Source organism: Osmerus eperlanus, chromosome 15 (assembly GCF_963692335.1).
Source record: "Osmerus eperlanus chromosome 15, fOsmEpe2.1, whole genome shotgun sequence".
NCBI lineage: Eukaryota > Metazoa > Chordata > Actinopteri > Osmeriformes > Osmeridae > Osmerus > Osmerus eperlanus.
Window position 1 is genome coordinate 9,249,935 of NC_085032.1, and position 15,059 is coordinate 9,264,993.

General features: G+C 50.0%; 3 protein-coding genes across 9 annotated transcripts; 2 read left to right on the plus strand and 1 right to left on the minus strand.

Moving 5' to 3' along the window:
* Positions 1-407: 407 nt before the first annotated feature.
* On the minus strand, positions 408-7,622 carry kbtbd2 (kelch repeat and BTB (POZ) domain containing 2). Its single transcript, XM_062479172.1, has 4 exons — positions 6,818-7,622; positions 4,429-5,129; positions 2,557-2,722; positions 408-2,337 (listed from the first exon to the last, which is right to left on the minus strand). Exons 2-4 carry the CDS (start codon positions 4,599-4,601, stop codon positions 778-780), a joined length of 1,899 nt encoding a protein of 632 aa, XP_062335156.1. The 5' UTR covers positions 4,602-5,129; positions 6,818-7,622; the 3' UTR covers positions 408-777.
* Positions 7,623-7,632: 10 nt separating this feature from the next.
* Positions 7,633-10,918, plus strand: LOC134034665 (bucky ball-like). 2 transcript variants are annotated; one of them, XM_062479171.1, is made up of 7 exons: positions 7,633-7,666; positions 7,780-7,862; positions 7,971-8,135; positions 8,257-9,792; positions 9,952-10,032; positions 10,141-10,246; positions 10,357-10,918. In XM_062479171.1, exons 2-7 carry the CDS (start codon positions 7,856-7,858, stop codon positions 10,367-10,369), a joined length of 1,908 nt encoding a protein of 635 aa, XP_062335155.1. In that variant the 5' UTR covers positions 7,633-7,666; positions 7,780-7,855; the 3' UTR covers positions 10,370-10,918. The 2 variants fall into 2 exon arrangements, with proteins under 2 accessions (XP_062335155.1, XP_062335154.1); XM_062479170.1 differs by lacking the exon at positions 7,633-7,666 and having other exon boundaries at positions 7,722-7,862.
* A 567-nt stretch (positions 10,919-11,485) lies between these two features.
* LOC134034663 (uncharacterized) lies at positions 11,486-15,059 on the plus strand. 6 transcript variants are annotated; one of them, XM_062479165.1, is made up of 7 exons: positions 11,486-11,585; positions 11,704-11,997; positions 12,156-12,874; positions 13,013-13,345; positions 13,412-14,492; positions 14,582-14,685; positions 14,921-15,059. In XM_062479165.1, the coding sequence occupies exons 2-7, from the start codon at positions 11,706-11,708 to the stop codon at positions 14,966-14,968; spliced, it is 2,577 nt and encodes an 858-aa protein (XP_062335149.1). In that variant the 5' UTR covers positions 11,486-11,585; positions 11,704-11,705; the 3' UTR covers positions 14,969-15,059. The 6 variants fall into 6 exon arrangements, with proteins under 6 accessions (XP_062335149.1, XP_062335151.1, XP_062335152.1 ...); XM_062479167.1 differs by having other exon boundaries at positions 13,466-14,492; XM_062479168.1 differs by having other exon boundaries at positions 13,484-14,492.

The following is a 15,059-nucleotide window of genomic DNA, read 5'->3' on the forward strand; positions in this document are numbered from 1 at the left end:
GAGGTCCAGAGATACAGACAGGCTGGGAGGGCGGTCATGTGGGGAGGGTGAAGGCACCTGGGGCAGCAGGGTGGAGTCTGAGGAGAGGGTGGAGGCTGGTGACCGGACCTGCAGTCACCTTGGTGAGCCTCTCCCTCCCCCCCTCCGTGCCGCCCCCCGCCCTCAGCCCTGCGCACCACCCTGTTCTTCTGTCCTGCCCATCGCAGAGATGGACCTGGCTTCAACAACAGTGGTGTGAGAGGAGGGGTTAACCAGGGGGGAGAGGAGGTCTGGGGGGGTGGGGGGGATTTTGGTACAGTTGCCATTGTCATTCCAAGGAGGTTTACCAGTAAGTGCATCATCACCACCATCACAAATCAGTTGACTTTTCAGATTATCACATTGTAGAAACAGTAATGTAGACAGACTTGTAATAATACCTAACAGAAGTCACGACTGACAAAATAAGAAAAAAAAGAAACCCTTTTTTTGTGTGTTTTTTTTTTTTTTCTCTCTTCAGATTACTAGTATTTGAAGGGGGCATCCGTTGTGTCCAAGCTTGGCTAGATGCAGGGGGTTTGTCAGAAACAGCCTGTTAATTCAGTTGAATGAAAGCATTTGTATAGAACCTGGTCCTCAGGTCCCTATGGAACACAGATAATAACATCAAACCCTTATTGTTCTCCGTTGCACACAACCCTTCAGGTCCATACCTCCACACTGCAGATCCAGCTCAGTTCCAGGGAGCGGGTATATGCGTGTGTATGTCCATGAGTGTGTGTGTGTGGGGGGTTACAGCTATACGTGGGGGAGGGAGACCATCTCCCCGTCCACCTCGAATTCCTCGGCTCCATCGGGGGAGAAGAGGTAGGTGGGGGGCTTCCAGGGGGATTCCTCCAGACAGGAGGGGTACAGCTTCCCCACGGCACAGCGGAAGTCCTTGCCCAGGTCCCAGAGCACGCGCTCCGACACGGGCTGCCGCAGGTACCAGCGGTCCAGCTCCAGGTCGTACTGGTAGATGGCGTACTTGGCCCGCTCGTTCATGTGCGTCTCGCGCATGAAGATGCACAGCGAGTCAAGCAGCACCACGGCCCGCACGCACGGGTCCGAGTAGCGCTTGGCGGGAATGTTGGCAGCCAGGCGCCACTCGTTCTTGCCGATGTCGTAGATCTCCACGGTGACGGAGGAGCCGTCGATGGTGCTGGTGGGCAGGCGGATGCCCGAGTTGCTGACCACGTGCAGGCCGCCGATGTAGAAGATGAGGTCGCCGAAGGCGGCGGCCGAGGCGAAACAGCGGCTGGTCTTGCGCATGGCCATCTCCACCCAGGTGTCGGCGCGGGGGAAGTAGCAGTACATGAGGTCGTGGGTCATCACGTAGATGCAGTCGTGGGCCGCCACGCACGTGTTCCAGTTCCAGGCGCAGGGCAGCGGGCTCACCATGCTCCACTCGTCCTTCTCGCAGTCGTAGCGCTCGGCGGTGCGCTTGCTCAGCTCGCCGCCCACGTTGTCGCCGCCGATGGCGTAGATGTAGCCCTCGCAGTACACCAGCGAGGGCTTGATGCGGGCACACACCATGGGCGTCTTGGGCACCCAGGCGTTCTGCTGGGCGTCGAACCAGAAGAATGTGTCCACCGAGCGGAAGACGGCCTGCAGCTTGCCGCTCTTGCCGTGGTTGGAGATGGAGTTCTTGAGCGGGATCTGCCCGCCGGCGATGAACACGTCGTTGTCCGGGGTGACAAGGGTGCCCACCTTCTGCAGGTCCCCGGGGGGGTTGCTCAGCTTGTACACCTTCTCGGCCTGCGGGCTGTAGCAGACCACCGTGTGGCCCGGGCCGCCCATCACGTGGACGCCGTCGCCCGCCGTCTCGGCCGTGGCCTCCATGAAGATCAGCATCTCCTCCTTGGTCATGCCCAGGCGCGGCTTGAAGAACTTGGGCATGGACTTGTAGAGGCCCTGGACCACCACCGACTGGTCGTTGGGCGGCAGGCCTTTGAACCAGGCGCGCTGCGCCACCTCCGACAGGGCGTCGATGCGGATCTGGCTAAGCACCGAGGACAGGTGCTGCGAGCGGGCCTCCGTGTTGTACTCCAGCCACAGCATGGCCGCCTCGCGCACCGTCTCCTCCTTCTCCACGTTGAGGTTGTCGCTGCTCAGCACGTCCACCAGCAGCTCGTGGGACAGCTGCAGGAAGGCCTCCTGGCGGTACACCACGGGGAACTTCTGCTCCACCATGCGCTTGGCGCTCTGCTTCAGCTCGCTGCAGCTGAACAGGTCGCCGATGCTCAGCATGCGCACGCAGTTCTCCGCGTTGATCTTCTTCACCAGGTAGTCGCGGCACTGCAGCAGGACGTCCTCCACCTGGGAGATCCGGAGGGGTGGGGGGGGGAGAGAGAAAACGGGGAGAGGGAAACAACCTCATGCACTGTGCCAAGCGATCAGTCATAATGACGTACGACGTTGACTTCTGACTGTATGAGGAATGAGAGTGAGAGAACCGAAAGAATACGAAGGGTCTTTGAGAGGGTAAGGAAAAACAGGAAGCAGCGAGATAGGATACAGGATGTGTGTGTGTGCTACCTGCAGGAAGCAGGCGGTCTCGTAGAGGGGCTCCACTGTGCTGTCGCTGATGGCCAGGTTGCCGGTGTAGGCGTAGGTGATGATGATCTGCAGCGTGGCCGGGTCCATGTTCCTCATGTGGACGTGCGTCTGCTTGCTCTCGCTCAGGCCGCTCATGAACATGGCCCTGCGGAGGACACGCGCGCGGTCAGAGGTCGCCTGCCTTCGCCGTACGGTTGTCTGTGACGGCAAGCTGTGCTAGCAGTCAGGAAGTACGTTTTGGATAAAAGGAGTGAAAGATTATACTGCATTACTGACGCAGTACAATCTAACCCTGTGCATGGGGGCTGGATGCTTGCGACAGCCATCAAAAACATCATTATTCCTGACCAGAAATCAAGCATGCGACAGTTGCTAGCAAATAGACTGGAGGCCGTTGAGCAGCTTTCCCTGCCTGCAGTTCCTCTGAAGGGACGCCTGGTGACTACAGGATGCTCTGGCTTTCCACTCTGCCCTCTGTGGATCAACAACAACAGCCAGCCAGCCCCTCCTCTCCTGCAAGACTGTTCTGACACCCATGCAGCTGGAGCCTTCAGCCGGGCCGCCTACGCTGCCGTATTCTCATTCACCACCACACTCATTCATGCTTCACTCCTCTCCTCCCATCAATGGGGCCTTTACTGTCCCCCCCTCCCCAATCGGATATCCTCAACTCTTTCCCCTCCACGCTACTTTGTTCTTCAGAAATCATCTTTTTGACTATCCAACTGTGTGTGTGTGTGTGTGTGTGTGTGTCTGTATTGGTTTGTGTGCTGCTCACAGCGGGAAGTGGACCTGCCAGGGATGTTATGCAACTCTGCAGACATGCCCCTGTTGCTCCCTCCCTCCCTCCCTGTGCCCCTGAGCACTGCATTACAAGGGTTTGTCTTACTAACATGAGCCCAGGGCAGCGATCGCCGCTCTCTTTTCCCTGAACCGAGCGAGTGAATGACAAGGAAAAAAGGGAAGTAAGGAAGCAGGGAGGGAGGGGGTGAGCGGGAGGGAGAGAGCCAGGAGGAAGAGAGGAGACACCTCTCTGAACCCTGGAGGGGAAATGCTTAGCATGTTCTCGCTGGATAACGAGTGCGTGGGAAACGGTGGGGAAGACGGGAAGAGATGGGGTGTGGGAGAAGCAGTAAAGTTGTCAGGATCTTGGAATGTGTGCAAGAGAGAAAGTGTGTGTGTGTGAGAGAGAGTTCAAAGCCTACAGCAAAGTGGGTACTGCTGTCATGTACAGATGGGACTTTTCCCAGACTTAGGGGTCTGCTGTCATCCCTAGTGCTCTGCCACTCCCTTACGCAAGGCTGGACTCTTTTGCTGCTTTTTTGTTTTTTAACCACAGGGTTCAAAATTGCATCATTTGTTTCTGAGTAGGCATAAAGCTGGACACATGACTGACACCATAAGGGCACTAGAGACATGATATTCAAGCACCAGAACTTATGCACGATGGTCTGTGTTAGTATACAGTTTATAACCAATGTTGAACAAGTTTTTAATATACTTACTACTATCATGCCTACTATAATTATTGTACCTTACATTATTATTAGTCCTGTATCTTGTAAGTAAATATTTGTGAGTAAAGGAGCTAACAGTGATGTACCTTACATATTAGGGTGTTTCTGTACAATTGTCACACAGAATCGAACAGAAACCTAACAAGTACAAAAGTTGTTCTTAATGTCAAAACAATTAGGTAGGGTTGACCAACTCTGTTCAAACCACACCAACAGGCGCCCGTGCACGCACGCACACACACAGACGCACACACAAACACGATACCAAAGCCACTACGTTGAGGCGGGCTGCTGCGGCTACTGTATTGGTGTGGTAATGCTCCAGTGCTCTCACCTGAAATAGGAGCTACATGTGGCCAGGACCATCTTGTGACAGGGGAACTCGGTGTCCTCCACCAGCAGCACCACGTCAGTCAGTAAATTCTGTTCATAGAAGAACTTGAGCTGCTCCAGCAGGGAGACAGCGTAGTCTGTGTTGACCGGCCTGCGCTCACTGAGACCCGACATGGTTGCATCCCATGAATCGCGCCCCAGGTTTGAGAGTCGTGCTGCCGGCGGAACCGGGCTTCAAAATCGTCAGAGAAAATACGAGATTTGTGTGAAAAGCCTGGATAGAACTGAGGAACGCTATGGTATCCTCCCAAAACCGGCACCACCAATGCTGGGCTGGGGGTTGTGGAAGTTTTCCAGGGAAAAAATGTAATTGAATATGACAAGAAAAACAACGACAACTGCAGAGAAAAATGGAAGGCCTCCTTTCCCTCCTCCGCCTGGTAAGAGAGGGGACAGGTGGAGGACCTGGATGGGAGGCTGAAGGAGCGTTTCCACTCCTTGTGCAGGGCTCCGACCTCCTGGGCGGTCCGGGGTCTGAAGTCAGCGCCTTGCAGCAGCGAGGTCTCAACGGTGTCTCCCCTGCTCTCTGCGTACCGATCCAGACGGACGCCGGTCTCGCACCGAGGAGGGGGCTGGGTGCGGAGGTAGTGGGGAGGGGAGGGGCAGACCAAACTGTGGTGACGCTGCTACATCAGTGCTCGCCTGAAACAGAACAGAACACACACGGATCAGATGAGTCACGCCAGTGTGCATTGCGCACACACACACCAGGATCCAGAAAATTAAGTGACTGCGAGGAAAGGGGGGTGAAGGAGAATAAAAGCACACACTCGACAATCACTAGATCTGGTATGTTAAGATATTTGTAGTCAGCCAAAGATTCACTCAATCACCGGTGTCTTCATTCATTCCCCCCCCTCGTCCTGACTGAGCTAAACAGTTACGTGTATAAGTGGGTTCCGGCTAGTGAGGCACACTGCAAAGTGGGACTGTCTCCATCCCTCTCGCTCCCCTCCTCTCTCTCCCCCCCATCGCTGTCAGATCAGCACACAGCCCAAATCCCTTCCGCATGAGAAAAGTGCACCGTCAGCAATCTGGTCTCCCCTGGCAGGTCACCTGCTCCCCCACCCCAACCCACCAACCCCTCCCCTTGTCTCTCCATCACTTGATCAGAGGGAGGCTGCACTGACAGCCAGACAGCCTGCTACAAGTGTCTGTGAGGTAGGGGATGGATGGTAAGGGGGTAGAAAACACTAACCATCCTCTTATTCATTAGTCTGGTGTCATCAGACACAAAGACCAATGAGAAATGTTGTTTGATTCATGACACGAAAAATGCTTTAGACTACAGCGGTAGTTCTACCACCATAAATGACTTCAGTCCCCCTGGCAGACTGCCATGGCACAGACATATTAAGGCACTTTTGTCATCAACCCATCCATTGCAGCAAGCGACTGTAGTTTCACAATACATGCCACACTGAGGGAATTGATGGCGTACCCCGTGGTAGCAAATTATGACAAACGTTAAGGACCTTTGTCTCCTATTCAATTTTTATTTTATGCATTTATAAAAGCACGTATTTAATCTGCTTCAACTTCACTAGCATTGTGTCCCATAAGTGCATATTTGACGCAATGTGTCCGTGTGTTGACAGGTGAATAATAAGTGAGGAACGTCACTATCCAGCGCAAGATTTAGACGCAATTTGAGAATTGCTGTCTTACCGTTTCCTAATAGCTAGCACTACTACATAGCTAGCTGAAATGCAGCATTCACATGCAGCATGCCCTTCCGCAGCTAGCCAATAAGATGTGTCACAACACAATGATTTCTTCTTCGGGGCTCTAGCATATAGTTGCTAAAAAATACGCCAAACTTGTTACTTTGAGAATGTGGTGCGCACCTCAATGCGTTACACCATAAAAACAGATAATGCTAAAACCTGTGACTGCCATAGCAGATAACTTGGCTAGCTCCATTACATGACACATCCATACTACAAGGCCACATTTACGGTTAGCTACGGTCACTGTGGTGTGCCAAAGCTAACTAACGTTACAAAGCTTGCTAGCTAATTAAAAACCAAACCTGGTCGGTTATGTTTATGCAGGCTGTTTAGATTGTTACTCAAGTACTCAACACACTTTGAGTTTTCCTGCATTTAAATAAACCTACGGTTAAGGCTAACAATTATGAACACAGGTCTTGTTAGTAAATTAGCTGACTGGCTACAGTACTGCCCCACGTCCATCCACTTCCCAAAACAAACCCCCTCCCAAACCATGGTAGGGCCTTCATATCACCTAACTGTCGTACATTAGAATAGAAGATACCTAACAGTACAGAACCTATATATCTACAGTAACCTACAGTACAGGTTACTCACCGCTTTCCTTTGGGTTTATCCACCAATTCGACTTGCTGTGTCCTAGCTAACTGGCAAAAGAAGCCGAGCTTTTTTGCCTTCCTGATAGGTAACTACACTACGTTATGGTGAAGGATTTGCCTAGCATTATCTAGCATGCGCGGGCTAACGTTTCACCCACACACCTATTCCAATAACGTCGCTGTTCAGCTTAAATGCCGATTTAAATTACGAATAATGATTATCTAAATATCTTAATAGATGATACTTATCCATTATGTTCTACAGCATTTATGTATCCGTTGGTTGTTTGACTTGCTATAGTTTAGCATCAGCCATCTAGCTAGCCGGATAGCTCGAGCTACAATGATAACGCGCAGCTACTGTAATGTCGGATAGTTTCGATGCTAAGTAAGCGCTAGCCTACGTTGACAGAGAGCGAGCAGTCAAGGGACCGTTACTTATAGCATATTTTATCATCTCAGATACACATATTCCCTGTTGAATTATTGTCACTAATTGTAGATATAATCAACGTTTCCATAAATCGTATGTCCGCTTGCTATTACAGAAAGCCAAATTTACACAATTACAAGAGCAACCAAGCAGCGAGGAACCTCTGCTCAACGCAAGCGTCCTGCGAGACAGGCAGGAGGCCAATTGAGGATACTGGGCATGCGCCCAAAATGTCCTTTAGTCTATCCGAGAGGAAATGTTGGCCTCTGCTGGAGATTAATTGAAAAAGCCACATAGTCCTCAAAAATCTTCTTAGATAAAAGTAGAATCAACTTTGACACAGGTTTGAAACATCACGATTGGGTCCCGCCTTTTAATGCAACCCCCTACAAAACTAGACCAATTTAAACACAGGTGATGTAATTAAGATAAATTTACAGGGACACGCAAGGCTCTTTTTCCGGAGTGCAGTGTTGTGCTAACGTTGAATCCTTTGGAAATACTCGACATCTGTCAACAGATAGCCTATCCTCGGTTACAGTGGTACGCGGTCTAAATATTTCTTCACGGAATGCCCATGAAAAGTTAGACACACGTGCGGAAATGGACGGTAAATAAAATTGTTGTAATGAAGCTGTGTTCTAAAAAAATAATGTGATCGTGTGACCTATAGAACCCTCAATCAACCCAGTCGCCAAACCCATTTTATTTCTTGTAGATGAACAAACAGTGGGAAGTGGACAATCTAACCAGCGTGGTAATTACTCCCGGCCTTTTTTCTATGTCCAGCCACCTAATCAACCTTACCACCATCAACCTTACCACCACCATCAACCTTACCACCATTGGCATTTGAACAATCCATATTATGGTCTGCCTCCAGGTACATTTCTTTTTACTCATTAATACTTTTGTGGATTTAAGGACAATGTTTGTATAGTTATGTTATGATTGTCTTGATACAACTAACCTAATTATTTGTGACTTGTCTTCCATTTTGTTAGTCCCAGGATATCCCTATGCACGCCCATACATGCCCCCATACCCATACATGCAGTTTCCGGGGTATGTTGTACCACAGGCCCCAGTGCATCCAGTCGATTACAGACGGTTGTTTGAACCTCACATTTACCCAAATGCTGGACAGGATGTCAGGTTTCGCCACCAACACCACCACCAGCATCCGTCATATTTCCGCAGAGAGATGGCCTGCTCGGAAGCTCAGACCGACCCAAGCGCTGCCCTCAACAAAATCATAGAATCTTTGGAAAAACTCCGGGCCAGTGAGATTGAGAAAGAGCTTGATTCTGGTGTTGCCTCCCAAACCTCAGGCCTCTTTTCTCCAGGTCACAAGAAGCAGCAAGATGAGGAGGAGGAGGAGGGTGCTACTGCAGGGCCTGTACCTTTGTGTGCCACTTTGAAGGGCAACCAGTCATCAGCCATGGCGTTCAGTGACACGGCCACAGCAATGTACGATGACAAGTCAGGCCAGAGCCTCATGGATGACTTGGATCATCCAAAGTGCTGGCCTCAAAACTCAGATGAAGAGATGCCCTTGGGCAGCTCATCCATTCACGAAGAGACCGACAAGCCCCAGCTCCAAGGGGAAGCAGACCAGCCTGTATACCTTTGCCCTCCACGACCCCAAGACACAGATGGCCAGTTACAGAATGGCAGTGCCAGACCAGATACTACCAGTAAGGCCAAAGGACCCCTGAAGCACAGCCATGGTGCCATCATTTTGCCCCCCTTGTCGACCACTTGCATATCTGACTGGCAAGCGTTACAACATGAGGACCACATCTCAAAGATTGATTACCACCAACAATCTACAGATGGGAGAGACCTTGCTACCATTGATACCGATTTGACCAGTAAAATCCTCAAGCTGCCCTTTGAGAAAATCCTGACAGCTGGAGCTCTCCAGAGAGAAAGCCCTTTGCTGTGTGCAAAGTCCCATGCCATGCTCCCATCCACTGGTATCTCCTCGCCTGCTCACTCCTACTATCCAGGCTACTGGCCCCCACCCTCCACCCATGAGCGCATGAGCATCCTCAGCCCCTCCGTGGACGAGCTCTCCTCCAGGGATGAGATGTTCTCCACCGACCTCGATGACATGGATCTGTTCCCCAAGCACGAGTACTCGAGCAAACGCCTCACTGAGGCCATCGTAGGGTTACCATCAACTTCCGATGAGGTCGTGTGGCACAAGAGGCTGTTGTGTGCCTGCTGCGGCATGAGTCTGTCCAAGCGGACGATTAGGAGCAAAGGTCACTGCCCTCAGCCTTACGATGACGAGGAAGGAGATTCTGATGAGGAGCGCACGTTCGGAAGATGCAGTGAGCACCCGGCAAGGCAAGTGATTAAAAAACATTTAAAGAAGTCGCATTCTTTGTCTCTACGACATGCATCCAAAGATGTGAGGGGCCACGGCCCAGACCTGCCCGGTACAGTGGACAAGCAGGAAGAACAAGAGGTATTCGAGGGCCCAGAGTCAAGTGGACAAGACCCAGGCGACCTGATGCACAGAACCTACCAGGGTAATGTAAACATCATCAAAAGGCCTTGCATTCTGTTGTTAGTGCTAGAGGTATTGTGCGTGTGTGTATTGGTGACATTTACGTGCCTTCTAAGTTTAGAATTTTAATTGGATCAAATGATATTACATCTATGATGGGAGCATTGTATTTCTCCTTTAGGTGACACACTTGATCAGAACAGGTGGGAGTGCCAAGATGCTCAGCCTAAAAGGAAAATGCCAGCTTTACCACAAAGACATGGTATTGGCTACCATTCTAAAACATATGACCATATCAGTCTGTCTCAAAACATTGTGGTGCTGTTTGCATGGAGTATTTGGTAATACAATGGTCCAAGTATGTCTTCAGACAGACTGAGGCAGAGGAAGGCTACCTATAAACCACACCCAGTGTACCACGGGTCACGAGAAGAAGAGAAGGGGGAGGAGCCACCTCAATGTCACAGGGTTAAAAGGTAATGTTTCCATGTTGTTTCACATCCCATTTCACTATCCCCTTCTCTGCTAAACTGCAGCATCCTGTTAATTGATTACGACATCATTCCTAATGTTGTGTTTCCTCTAGGATTCCCCAATAGAAGAGATGGAAGATGTTGATTAAAAAGGAGAGAATAATCTAAGCACTTAGGTGAAATGCGTACCATGTATCTAAGAAGGGGGCCTTATATATTTTTATTTTATTAACTATGAAGACATAATTCAGGTTCCTTATACAGGTCCACTGTCACTTCATGAAGTATACGGTTTAATAATCATATCTCCCAGCAAAGGTTTGGTGGTGGTGTTGTTTATTTATTGTTCAGCCAAAGTGTTAAGAAAGCAGTACAACTATTTCCATGGTGCACAAACTTGGTGTCCTTTTCACTCAAAACTGCTCTTCTGACAATTTGAGTATGAGTAAATATAAGTATTTAGATAAAAGTTTAAAAAGTTGTTTGAAGATCTTTGTACGTTACTTAAATGGGACTGTTTATACCTTGTTTGTGGGTGTTGTTAAATGATTCATTTGTAAATTCCACATTTTCAGCAGACAAAGCTATAAAATAAAGATATGATAGTTGTCATAAAGTATTCCTTGTTTGCAGAGTAAATGAAACCTGAATAAAGTCTGACTAATGAGCTATTCAGCTGGCCTCTTGTAAATAGTGTTAAAACACGATTAAAAAACGAAATAGCTAATTCACAATGCCTGGATTAGTCTTTAACAATCTTTTTGAGTCACACAAACATTACAACAGTACATAGGTTTGTAGAGCTGTAGCTTAGCCTGAAATGTCACTTTAGTCGATGGCCTCTGGTGTGTTGGGCAGTTTCTCAACATCTGCCATTGGTCCAAAATTCGGGTACTAAATGTACGTTGAGTTTGATTGGATGCCATTCACTTCAGATCAATCTACCACTGAGCAATCTTAGTGTGTTCCTTAAGCTCTTAATATCTATCCTATGTGCATTTGCAATGCACTGATCTCTGTGGATTCATCTGCAGCAAGCATTATGGTTGCAATCCTGTTATAAAAGACTTGAACTTGAACTAACCATTTTAGACAAGTTGGAGTTTGTATTGTATAGTTTACACAAAATGTCCTCAGATCAAGACAGGTGTGTAGGAGGTTGAGGATTAGGAGCTGATTGGTAACCAGCCAATCAAGTTTTCGAACCCAACTTCACTTTCCTATTTAAATCTTATGATGACAGCCATGTTGGTCAGTTGGTCGTACTAGTGTACATGCATGTGTGTATACACTTTTGTGTACCTTTAATTCTACCACCCCAGATTTAAATGCACTTTGAATTGTTTGTAAGCTTCTGACTTGACTTGAAGTGACCAACAAGCACTTGAGAGATTTTGAAGGAAAAGGGGAGGAAACCCAAAACTGTCTTGGCTCACCTTGTTCGTTTCTGTCCTCTACAGATATGGAAGCAAAAGCATCAACAGCGCATGGTGGATTTGGACCGGACCCTCATGGCCCCAACCAAACCCATGAACCTCAACAGTCCCAGGAACCCCCCCATGCTCCTCAGGGGGGCTACAGACCTCAACGGCCTGAGGAGTGCCAACGCAGCCACCCTTACCACCATCTCCGGCAGCACTACAGCCGACCCTTCTTCTACATACAGCCCCCCCAGCCATACTTGCCACTTCAGTGGCCCATGCCCATGCCTATGTCAATGCCCTTCAACCCCTACTGTGGATCCAGTGGGATGGGTAAGTAGATGCCATTGTTTACGTCCTGAAAAACATTTACAGTAGGTTTTCTATAACTCTCTGCCTGGTTTAGTCATGCAATATTTGGTTTTGTATGCTATTAAGCAGTTCAGACTTCTGTTATGAACCCTAAAACCTGATCAAATATCCTTGGTTAGGTTATGGCATGGTGATCCCTCCCTTCCAGCCAAGGCCCTACCTAGAGCCTCCAAGCTTCATCCTGCCCTACTGCCGGCAACACCTGAAAGTCTACCGGCCCGGTAACCCCAACTACCATCAGACCATGGCCTACCATGCTCGCAGGGTGCACTACCAGAACGGTCCCACTAGGGAGATGGCCACCTCTGAGGTTCAGACAGACCCTCCAGCAGCCTCCCACCTCCCTGACCCGCCTCTCCCCAGCGGAGATGGGTCTTCTAAGGGGGTCTTGGATAACACCAAGGGTGGCACTGGAAAAGCCGTCAGCTCCTCACGGTCAAAGTACATCGCCACAGCCTCTACTCTAAAAGAGGACAAGTCCCTGGCTGGCAAGGCCACAGGAAAGGCAACCTTGGCCACCAGAGGGGTGCCGAAGGGCAGCTTTGTGTTCCAGACGGAGGAGGTGAGGATCGAGTGTTGCAGCACCCCCAGGGGCCTGAAGGTCCTGCGCTCTCGCCAGACGTCCGAGCTGACTCGCCATGTGTCCAACAAGAGTCTGCAGCGTAGCTCCGCCCCGGGAAGGGCTCCCATGCCGCAGGGGACGGGCTTGTGTCAGGAGGCGCAGCAGGAACGGAACCTGCAAACCTTCCCTGACGACCTGCTGGCAGGTGCGTTGCCCTGTGGCGGCAGTACTGGCTTGGAGGACTGTGGCTCTCACACCAAAAGGGGTCTAAAACCAGTGAGTTTCTGTTTCGCTACAGATTGTTGATGGGTAGAATGATGAGATGGAATGTAAGGTGCCAATTCATAATATGAACATACCATATAAGGTTGTACCATAATACAACCTTTAAACATGCCACCTCTTCCTCAACAGGACTCTCCACGTGAAGCAGCTGATGTGACCTGTGGAATGCTGGTGCCCAATGATGCTGTGGTGACAGGGAGTGTCGAGGAGCAGAGGAAAATCCTTCGTCTGCCCTTTGAGATGCAGGACCTGGGAAAGCTGAGGAGGATGGAGTCTTCGGTGTGGTCAGTAGAATCTGTGGCACCCTCATGTGAGTGGACTTCCCAGCACGGCCTGATTCAGACCCAAGGGGAAACGCTGAACCCTCTGGAGGCGCCCCCTATGTCAGATGAGGTAAAGATGGGAGAGGAGGTTTCTGTGGAGGAGGTTATCCAGATGACTGAGATGGTCCCTATGATAGAGGTCCCTGTTGCGGAGTTGGTCTCCATCGCAGAGACTGCTCCCATTGCTGAGGTCCCTGTGGCAGAGGGGGTCCCTGTGGCAGAGGGGGTCCCTGTGGCAGAGGGGGTCCCTGTGGCAGAGGGGGTCCCTGTGGCAGAGGGGGTCCCTGTGGCAGAGGGGGTCCCTGTGGCAGAGGGGGTCCCTGTGGCAGAGGGGGTCCCTGTGGCAGAGGGGGTCCCTGTGGCAGAGGGGGTATCTGTGAGTCACAGTCCACCCGTGGTCAATGTTCCCCCCACACCTTCAGAAATAAGCCAGCTGATGAAAGAGATGAATGACGTGGATCAGCATGAGACCTCTTTCGAGTCGTTGCCTGCATACCTCCCCTCCACTAGCTGGCTAGCAGATTCTGGGAACAACTATTATTACAGCAGATTGCCTCCGAGAGTTCAGGAGCAGCACAGAATCCTCACTGGCTATCCTGCAGAGCTGTCCAGAAAGAGGGGAGTTGTCAAACCACAGCCTCAAGGTCACCTTGGGGCACTTGGGTTTAAGGAAGGGGAGTGTGGACACAGAGCTAAGGTGGACAGAAGAAGCCTCTCCGACAACGAGTGCTGCACCAACCGAAATCTCAACAAAAACCCCCTCGTCCCATCTAGCTCGAAACTGGAGCGCTTCTGTGCCAGATGTTTGACAAAACGCAGAGCTCTCATGTCTGTGCCAGAAGCACCACCAATCAACAGGAGGGAGGTCCCTGTCTCGTTGTGGGATGAAGCTTTGGCCACCTGCAGATGCCATCTCAAGAAGAGGGTAGCTGGACGTTCTAACATCTCCGCTGTCCGCAAGGAAGATCAGACCGAGGGAGAGTCTTCAGAGAACGGCTCATGTCGGTCCAAACACAAAGGGCTCGAGGACCCAGCGAGAGCCCCCGAGCCCCGCAGGCCTCTGTCCACGAAGAAACAAGTGGAGAAATGCCCCATTGGTCCGCATGCTAAACTCCGAGACAAGCTCTGCGCCTGCCGGGCTCACCAGCACCAGCACGCCACCTGGGAAGGGCCCCGCCGCCACAGACGCATCATGCGAGAGGACAACGAGGAGAACCAGGCCGTCCCACCACAGAACAGATGTAGGCATGTTGACCCACACTACCTAGAACCAAAATGGCGAACAGGTAAGCCCCCCCCCCCCAATGTGTTACTTTTTTCTTTGATGACGTAATGCATCTTAATTGCAATTAAACACCATATTTCTCTTTCACAGAGAGAACTTGGAAGAGTGGTGGGATGGACACAGACAAGTTTAAGAATGCAAGCCTGTCACCGCACTTGTATATTGATAAGAAAGCACAATCACAAGGTAAGGATCTTCATAGTTGGCTTTCTGTTCAGTGTTGGAATGTCCTTGCAGTATTTGGTGAAGCTTGAAGGACCAAATCAATTGACAGTCAAAGCTGCCTGACAGCTGTAGTCCAACCTGTACAATATACTTTACTTTAACGCTATTTGTGTAAAGTACAACTTTAATCAGTATCTTAACTGTTGAGGCAATGAAATTAGCATTCCTTGCTTTTTGATAATCAGTTATGTTCTTTTCAGGAACTCACAAAGACACAAGATGATGATTTACACGAGAGCACGTTCAAAGTAAATTGAAATCACTATTCACATTTCATGACGTTCACAAATTGACTCACAATGCTCACTATTTATACCCGTGAATACTTATATTAAACACTTTG